The 10,305-nt window shown below is 33.5% G+C and overlaps 1 protein-coding gene across 1 annotated transcript; it reads left to right on the forward strand.

Moving 5' to 3' along the window:
• The first annotated feature begins 7,335 nt into the window (after positions 1-7,335).
• LOC106293978 (gibberellin 2-beta-dioxygenase 4) lies at positions 7,336-9,784 on the forward strand. Its single transcript, XM_013729604.1, is given in 5 exon segments — positions 7,336-7,682; positions 8,654-9,020; positions 9,128-9,368; positions 9,588-9,628; positions 9,630-9,784. Coding segments are annotated over 5 exon segments (1,134 nt in total). The 3' UTR covers positions 9,768-9,784.
• Positions 9,785-10,305: the final 521 nt, after the last annotated feature.

The following is a 10,305-nucleotide window of genomic DNA, read 5'->3' on the forward strand; positions in this document are numbered from 1 at the left end:
GGGGGGGGGGGAGGGTACCTATGATGGTTGCCGATGACTTAACATTTACGAATTTGCTATGAAAACACCTACAATAGCATATTTTTCGCGCTAAGAATGTACATATTCTTGTAGTGTGTTTTCGTGGCTGGTAGTAATACAATCAGCTGAAGATCAAGTCTACAAAGTGTAGCAACTATGTCAATGACTGAAGCAGAGAATATGACATTGGTTGACACTGTCAAATAAAGAATGTAGTTAAGGGGCTTAGCGGACGAGCTAAAATTCATGCAAGACAAAATTTAGATATCATGTGACTCTCAAAATGCACTGTGTAGCAAAAAATAATGTGTATCATGAAAAGACTAAGCACATCAGCAGAAAGATGCACTTCATCATCAATATTATCGGTCAAGGAGATGTAAATGTAAAGAAGAATTGTACTTGAAAGAATCTTGCTGATATTTTAGCCAATGTGGTTCACGTTAAGAAGTTTTAGGAGGGTGTGGAATTTCTCGGTATGGCCAAACACTAAGGAGGATTGGTGTTGCCTAGGAAGACATAATTTTGCATGACATAAGTGGTGGATAATGTTTGATATCATCAAAGTAGAGTTTTTTGGATTCGTCAAGGACTCTGTCAAGCAATCCATCAAGGACTTATTCAGGATCAAGATCAAATAGCTTGAACCAAGACAGGAAGTCATATTAGAAAAAGGAAATACAATTTTTATGGTGTTATTGATATTCTCGAAATATTATTTTCATGCTGTTATGAAATTTGAAACTATTTTGCAAATATTCCTAATTGGTTTTATGAAAAGACGTAAGAAACCCTAATACAACTAGGTTAATGTAATTTACTTTCATTATATAAAAAGAGTTTGTGTCGTCTCTTTTCTCTTATGCAAGTAAGCTACTTTGTAAGATTTATATAAAAGGAGTTTGTGTGATATCTTTTCTCTTATGCAAATATGTGCTCGACATATTCATTGTAGATAAACTCTGATTACACAATTACATTGTGTCTATTTTATTGGTTTTTTGCCTTTTTCTTATATTGTTTTCAGTTCCAGAAATTCACGTAAACGAGTTCTTCAGTAAATGTGTTAGCGAGTTTGCATGTTTGATTTTTGTTTCTAGATCAAATTATATCAGCCGCATGGGCGGGGGTAGGTGGAGAGTGGATGTGGCAGCTGTCCACTATGATTACTTTTAGTTAGTGTTATTTTGTATTGAATTTTAATTATTACTCCTGATGAAAATTTGAATTTACAAATGTATTACTAATATTTTATAGTTTTGCTCCGGGTAAAAACTATTCATACATCCGCCGCTGATCAGCCTTAGAATCTCGACAAAACAAATGATCAAAAACATATGGTTTTCTTCAAAGGTCAAATTAGGTTTTAATATCAATATTTTTTTTCACTCATCATTCAAAATATTATCGATCACGTTAATCATAACATATTCAAACTATTGGAAGTGGGCTATATATGGAAATTTTAAATTAATTCGAGTCAGTGACGCTACCCATAAAAGCCTGGCTACGAAAACTGAACCAGTTTATAATATAAATGTGGCATTTGGTGATCAGTAAATTTGTGTATATGTGAGAACAATGTTCCATATATAGGAATGTACCACTGGTTCCCATTAACTTGATCCGACCAAATTCAAAGACAGCTATTTTTTATTTTATTTGGATTCGACATTTTGAGTTATGGTTTATTTGAAAGCATAACCAAAATCTTTATAGTCTCAAGAACCCCACAAATAGGAAATGTCGTATAATAGAATAACTTTCCATATGATATCACCGCCAATGTTTACTTTTCCACGAGTTGTAAATCATTCTGTATTTTGTTGGGAATTATGTAGAGAATACTATGCCGGTCGGTTATTATATTATCCCACGTAGGTTGTCTGTTATTTATGCAACTAAAGCAAAGTATAATATTAGCGGAAAAAGTAATACAAATGTTTTTTTATGTATATTGTCTTATTGAATAGTAAAGAGATATCTTTGAGTAATAGAATAGCCGTTTGTTGATAAAAAAAAAGAATAGTAAAGAAGTCAACTTCTTTTGCAAAATTGGGAATTTGCGGTTCTATTTTAGCCTGGAAGTCTTTGTTTAGATGAATATCCCGAGGATTACAAATTAATATATGTGAAAGACGTTTACAACAAATATTTGGAGAATAGTTCTATTCCTACTTAAAATAATCTTAGTGTGATTTCATATACCTTTGAGTAAAATTTTACTCTAAAAATAGTTTTTACTTTCATTTTCCCTTTTCGATACCAATCAAGAGAAATAACATTTCAGCTATTTATTTTAAAATTAAAGAAATAAAAAAAAAGAGAGTAATTTTTCCTGCACTTTAAACAAGTGAAAACATTTACACTAAATTCTTTTTTTTTTTGAACTACCCATTTACACCAAATTCGTATAATTTATTTTGTTTTTATTTTTGCAAAATTGACTCAAAACTCAACCAGAAAACTAACTTATGTTTTTTGGGATATTTCATTTGTCCTATTTACCCTACAAGTTCAGATTATTCACGAAAATGTCATTATTATTTTTTTTCCAAAAATGACATTTTTACTTTCTCAACCTCATCATCTTCAAATATTTACAAGATTGCCATTGCCATCAATACACCAACCACCATGAACAACCAATTTGAAGCTCTTAATGCACCTCAAATCGATTTATACTTCTTTTTCTCAATTATTATGAACTAAAAAAAATATCTCTTTCATCTTCTCTCCATATTCATCTAAAAAAACCCAAGAATTTGATTCTAAAAGTTTTATGGTTCATAGAGCTATTGAAGCTTACGATTCTTGGTGGGTCACTTTTGTTTGAGATTCTGGATGCTTGGGGAAGACTTATGTATGCGAAACAAGTTATCTCACTGGTTGAAACTATGAAATCAATTTTTTTTCCAGATCTGTTCGCCCAAACGACTTCCGGGCAAGTCTTTTGGCTGTAAACAACTTACATGGAAGTCTTTTGGTCAATGCAGATGTTAGTTTTGCAATTGACTTTTAAAAGTGTTTTTAGAGACGACTTATATGGAAGTCGTCCATCTATGTTTGTTAAAATAAAAATTTGAGACAACTTTCATGTAAGTCGTCTAGGGTAAAAAAATTAGTTTTGAATTTGACCGGACTGTGTCAGAAATTTAACTTTTCCTGGATGACTTTCGTGTAAGTCATCTAACGGACGACTTCCATGTAAGTCGTCTAGAAAAAAAAAATTGTTTTAATTTTCAATTGCAAAACTAACCTGAGACGACTTACAGAAAAAGTCAAATTTCTGACTTCATCCAGTCAAATGCAAACCTAATCCGTTTACCCTTGATGATTTCTGTGGAAGTCGTCTGCTCAATGTTTAATAAAATTTCATTTTCTCTAAAACTATATAGACTTTTTAATATTTTTTTGTTAATTCATGTATATTAGTCGATATTTGAGCTCCTAAATGAAATTTATAACTTAATTGGTTTTAATTATGAGTTTACCGATATTCATGTGTATTAATGTTTCCAGAAGACTTCCATGGAAGTCTTCTATGTTAGTTTTTGTAAATTGGTTAATTAACTTTAAGATATGGTTATTTAATTTTCAAAAGTGTTTAGTAACTTCAAGAATATCAAGTAACATGGTTTAATGTGTCTTCTTAGATCATAAGATATACTTTTTAACTTTCAAGAAATTTGAAATTTCAATTTTCACTTAAAATTTTGAGTTTCTTGCTTAAATTTTAATTTTCCGCTTAAATTTGTCGTTTATATTTCAGTTTCCCTCTTTAAATTTAAGTCTTCCGAGAAGACTTCCCATAAGACTTCTAATGAAAGTGTTCTATCTTTGAACTTATGTAATGTTTATCTTTTGTGAATTTAACTAAGTTTTCTTGAGAATTCTTCTCCCTTAGTTGTAATAAATTTGAGTATTTTTTTGCGTTATTGTGTTTTTCTATAGAAGTTGTATCAATAATTTTAATTATGTCAAGTAATTTTGGTAAGATAATATTGCATAATATGAACATATTTACCAAATTTTCTTATTAATATCTCTTCAAATTTAGAAAAAAAAAAATCACAACTAAAGGAGTACACATGCAAATCACAAAACATAGCACAAACAAAACTATTATAGATCATTCATCTACAAAGACAAGCTTGGACTCCACTTGACATGGAAGAAGACTCCGCCAGAAGACTCTCATGTAGTCTTCTAGCACATTATATTTTAGAAGACTTTGGAAGACTTATGAGAAGTCTTCTCGGAAGTCTTCTAAAATATAATGTGTAAGAAGACTTCCAGGAAGTCTTTCAGAAGACTTCCGAGAACACTTCCAGAAGACTTCTGAGAAGACTTCCTATATAAATCTTCCAAAGTCTGCTCCAAATTTGAAAAACATGTATATCAACCTCAGATCTGAAAAACCTGTATATCAAACCCCAGATATGAAAAACCTGCATATCAAAAAACGTTCAAATGGTATAAAAACAAAGAAAATGTATGGAAGATTATATAGATATACTTTTATAGAACACACAGCCTACATATCCAAGTGGAAGATGAGAACTATCTGGTTAAAAACATGCAACAAAAAGATAGATTAGTGAGAAAGACATGAGACAAAAATGAAAAATTCATATAAAGTTTGGTGTTTTCAAGGCAAAGAGATTGGAGTGGGTTTGCAGAGTTTTTGTTTGGGGAAAATGTATGAACTTTATGCAACAGGAGGTTACCAAATGAAGAAAAATCAGATATAAGAACTTACCAAAACGCTCATATATGTTATGAAAGGGGGGCATGTGAGAAGACTCCGTTAGAAGACTTCCAAGAAGTCTTCTGGAAGTCTTCTAACGCATTATATTTTAGAAGACTTCCAAGAAGACTTCCCCATAAGCCTACCAAAGTCTACTCCAGATCTGAAAAACATGTATATCAAACCTAGATCTGAAAAACATGCATATAAAAAAACGTTCAAATGGCTTAAAAATAGATAAAATAAATGGAAGATTAGATAGATCTACCTTTATAGAACACACAAAAATACATATCTAAAATTAATAGATCTACCTTTAAATGAGTGGAAGATGAGAACCATGTGATGAAAAGCCTGCAAAACAAGATAAACTAGTGAGAAAGACATGAGATAAAAATAATAAATTGATATAAAGTTTGGTGTTTATAAGTTTAAAGAGATTAGAGAGAGGTTGGAGAGGTTTAGAACGAGGAAGATATCATTTTTGTTGCAGCCATTTGAGAGGAGAAGAGAGAATGTGTAAATATTTCTTTATATATCGAGACAAAAATTCCAATAAGGTTAAATATTTTCGATTGAGAGGACTTTCTAGTAAGTCTTCTAATCGCATCTAATCGCCAGATGACTCACATGTTAGTCCTCTAGACCCTAAACATAACCCTTAAACCAAATTAACTTACTAAACACTTCATAAAATCAAAATAAACTTAAAAAGTGTTTACTATACACAGAAATAAACACATAGGTAAAATTTTATTTTTTCAAAAAAACATTTAAGCTTTCCAAAATCTAACCCTAAGAATACATACAATACTACAACATATGTTGTTAAACCCTAAGCCAAAGAATATCATGATTAACTACTTTCACTCATCAATGTTGAAAACTATTCAATTTTATTATATCTTAATATCCAGGACACGAACCTAGATAGAAAATCTACGCTTCTCTAACCGATGATAAGAATGATATACCTGGATTTTTAGTGATTTTAACCATGGTATAGTCCAGTTTTAGAGTTTTGATTACTTGTTCCGAGTCCGTTTTATAGTCTTTACAGGTTCATCTGCGTTTGGAACACTTTAGAGATTATGGAACCACTAAGAGCATCAAGAGGAGTTATGTTCAAAAGTTGAAGCCGGAGCCGATATTTGAAGACAGTGTTGATCGACACTCCTCTAGTGTCGGTCGACACCAATGCTGATTCAACAAAGCTGACCAATATTTCAAGAATTTCACTTTGGCCCAAAAGTTTCCATATTTGTAAGAAGACCCATGGCGAGTTTTAGACCTATTTTATGTTTTTAAGTCGTTAGCACACTTTTAGTGTCGGTCGACACCCATGCTGATTTGAAAAAGCTGACCCATATTTCAAGAAATGCACTTTGGCCCATAAGTTTCCATATTTTGAAGAAGACCCTTGGCGAGTTTTAGACATATTTTATGTTTTTGGGGCGTTGTTTAGGCTACGCTTTTATATTCTGAGTGAGAGAAGGTCAGAGAACTCCTTCAGAGAGATCGATTATAACTCCAATATTTCTTACTCTATCTATTTTTTTTCTTTATTTAGATTATTGTTATGTCTTGCATGATCATGTCTAAGTAAACCACTTAATTCATGTCCTCCGGTTGACCCCTCCTTCTTTGCTGACCTTAATTCATGTCGTCCCCTTGAACTGGAAGACACAAATTTGTTCACTGACGTTTGAGTTCTCTCTTCAGTATATGTCTCACCATTGCATGGAAAAGGATGCATCAGACAGAGTCACACGCCTTCACCGGCAAGGCTTCGTTGGAGATCTTAGAAGGAGAAAACTAGATCTGACTCATTCTTAGACCTAAAGGTCGATTCTTGCCTCTTCTGCCGTTTTGTGAGCCTCACCGTTACTCCAGTGAAAGCAAGAACATGATACCGTCACGACGCAAAAGGAATCTCCGGTAGAGTCCCATAGACCCAGAGTAACTTATATAAGGCATTGAAAAAGAGAGCAAAAAGAAAAAGAGGAGTAGAGAAAGGAGGAAGAGTTTCCGGCGTCCGAGTTAGGACTGATTGGAAATTCTAAAGAGAAGTTAGAGCTTTTTTATTTTAGAGAGAGAAGGAGTTAGTTGTACATGTATATAAATTCAGCTTGTTTAACGAGTGTTTTTGCATCAGGTACTAAATCATGTCGGGCAATTTTTTTCTGTAAATTGGTGAAAATCATCAAAACTTATTTGTGTACGAAAGTAAAAGCAAAAAATAATTAAAGTTACGGATAAGTTGCAAAATAACAACCAAAAAGCTACATGAAGTCTTACTTCTAATGTGTTAGCAAGTATAAAGGATGCGATAAAACTTCAACAAAGCATTAGTATTCCTCTTTTATCTTTAATTACGAACCTTAAATATTTATAAGATTCCACCAATAATAGTATTAACCCGTTGGTGCCTAATACATGCACGTGATAACCATTTTTGGTCGCGAAAATTCTCTTTCTCTCTTGTGTATATAAATATATCCACACATACAGACCTACACTAATTCTTCGTTATCATCTTCTCAATAAAATCTCTCTCTCTAAAGATGGTGAAAGGGTCCCAGAAAATCGTGGCCGCAGATAAAGGCATACCAATAATAGACATGTCGCAGGAGAGATCACGAGTGTCGATGCAGATAGTCAAAGCCTGCGAGACTCTCGGCTTTTTCAAGGTGGTCAACCACGGCTTTGACCGAACCATCATCTCAAGGATGGAGCAAGAGTCCATTAACTTCTTCGCTAAATCGGTTCACGAAAAGAAATCGGTTGAATCGGTTAACCAGCCATTTCGTTATGGCTTTAGGGACATCGGTCTCAACGGTGACTCTGGTGAGGTCGAGTACTTGCTGTTTCATACCAACGACCCCGCTTTTCGCTCTAAGGCATCCTTCCGGTACGTATATTCTGTAACCTTATTTATAAAGTTATACGATTCGAGAGTTTTGAGTCTCAAATAAACCTAAAATCATATGTACGACCATTAATATACGGTATCATATCGTATAGTTGAATCTTCACTTAAATATATAAATAATAAATGCATGTTTATCTATCAAGAACCTTTGAAAATATAAATGTGACAAATGCACTTATTTATTATGTTTTTTAAATATAACAAGTGTAGACAAGAAACATGTCTATGTTAATTATGTTTAAATGCATATTGTATATACATAAATCTATGCATAAATTTGATTTAATACATTTATGTACATGCAGACAGTTACCTTATACTAACTTTATTGATACTATAAACTATAAACAAAAATCACATCTTTTTAGTTGAGTTAGGTATAGGTTTGTTTTTCATTTATTTTTGGGATTTAATCAATACTGGAGTTAGCTAGAGTAACAGAGTCTCAGTCTGGCTCAGTATTCAGTAACAGTGTATGGACAATAATTGGGTATCTACTAATATACATTGTACATGAAGCATATATGTATATATACCAAACTATTAGAGAATACATCTAATATTACCTCTTATTTTTGGTAATATGTAACATACATATAATTTTACCATGTTTGAAAAAGACTGTTGAATTTTCAAATAATGAAATATGTTCATGCACATTTTTCATCAGTTTTGTTCAAACATAACTCAACAGATTTTTATTACCATTCAATTTTTTTTTGGTAATCATATTAAATTCTTCATCACCATTCTTATTTATTTAATTTTTCTAATGTTTCTTTATAAATATTTTGTTCATCAATACCCAACAAAAAACATAACCTTTTTTTCTGAAAGTAGAAACATTAAGGTTTCTGGTTATTTTTCTTATATTTCTATTATTAACAAAAAAATGATATCAACTAATGATATCAACTAATGATATGTGACGTATAAATATGTTTGGACAGCTCGGCAGTGAATTGTTACATAGAAGCAGTTAGGCAGTTGGCTCATGAGATATTAGAACTGACGGCTGAGGGACTTGGGGTCCCACCTCACACCTTCAGTAGGTTGATCAGCTCCGTCGATAGTGACTCCATTTTGAGGGTGAATCACTATCCACCGTCCGATCAGTTTTTCGGTGGAGCCACACTCTCTGATAAATCTGTGTCACTGACCAGGGTTGGCTTCGGAGAACACACCGACCCGCAGATCTTAACAGTTCTTCGATCTAACGGTGTAGGAGGCCTCCAAGTGTCCAACCTAGACGGCATGTGGGTCCCTGTCTTCCCTGACCCCTCAGCTTACTGCGTCAATGTAGGAGACTTGTTGCAGGTCGGTGTCTTTTAATTTTTCTCTAATTCCTTGTTTTTTTTTTTGGTCACAACATTTAATGTAAGATTGTAAAAGAAAATCTATACGGTCGTTGGTTCTTTTTATAGGTGATGACGAACGGGAGATTTATAAGTCTAAGGCACAGAGCATTGACTTACGGAAAGGAAAGCAGGCTCTCGACATCATTCTTTGCTGGACCGCCGCTCCAAGCAAAGATTGGGCCACTACAGGCGATGGTTACGACAGCGAATCAACCACGATTATACCAAACGTTTACTTGGAGCGAATACAAAAATCTGGCATACTCTCAACGTCTTGAAGATAGTCTCTTAGACATGTTTCGTACAGGTAAGGGTCTGGAGGATCCTTAGAAGTTTTTAGTAATAACAATGTTTGTGTTGTGGGTTTTTTTTCTAAGTACCTTCCAAGTCTTAAGTAAAATGAGGCATGTTGGATTTGTGTAACTAGAACTAGGAGGTGATAAGTCTAATATGGTTTGTAATAACTGTGTTACGTTAACTCTAAGGAAGTACTAGACTATGTATTTTTATTATATTAACGTTGGAGATAGATTGCGTCTAGAGATAGCAAAATGGAGGCTTACCCGCGGGCCTGGCTCATAAAGACCCAATGCGGGGCGGGATTGGGCATAGATTTTACTGTCCGTTTGTTAGCGGGCCTCGCGGGTTATACCTACAATGGTATTGGGCCAAAGCGGGGTGCGGGACAATTGGATGGCTCGCATGAATTTTCTCATTCCGTCTCTTTGGTAACATCGACAAGAGCTCAGAGCAAACAGGAGATGATGATGGAGATTCTCAATTCCTCCAACCGATGACCTAAACTCATTTACTTCAGTTGTGACTCTTCCAGTTCGCTTTCAATCAAAGAATCATATTTTCTCTTCAAGCTTTGCAATGTTGATCAGAACTCGTTCACTTTCTTTGTAACTCATTGTAGGAAAAAAGGTTTTTTTTTTGAAGCGAGTGTGAGTGGAGACAAGAAATTGTACACAAAACTTGTTTTTTATTGTTATTTTTCTGGAAACTTAATCATCGTTCTCGAATGTGAGTTGTCTAAACATTCCTTTTATATACACAAAACTTGAATTTACTTAGTGATGCGAAAACTAATCTTCTTTTTTTTTTAACTTATATATATATATATCAACAAGATTGTAGTAGGACAAGTTGCTGTTTCTGGAAGACACCAATGGGTACAGTGTTTTATGCTACAAACGAGAGTCGAGACAATATTTGTAACTTAATGGATTTGATCAACCTGA

Source organism: Brassica oleracea, chromosome C5 (genome assembly GCF_000695525.1).
Source record: "Brassica oleracea var. oleracea cultivar TO1000 chromosome C5, BOL, whole genome shotgun sequence".
Classification (NCBI taxonomy): Eukaryota; Viridiplantae; Streptophyta; class Magnoliopsida; order Brassicales; family Brassicaceae; genus Brassica; species Brassica oleracea.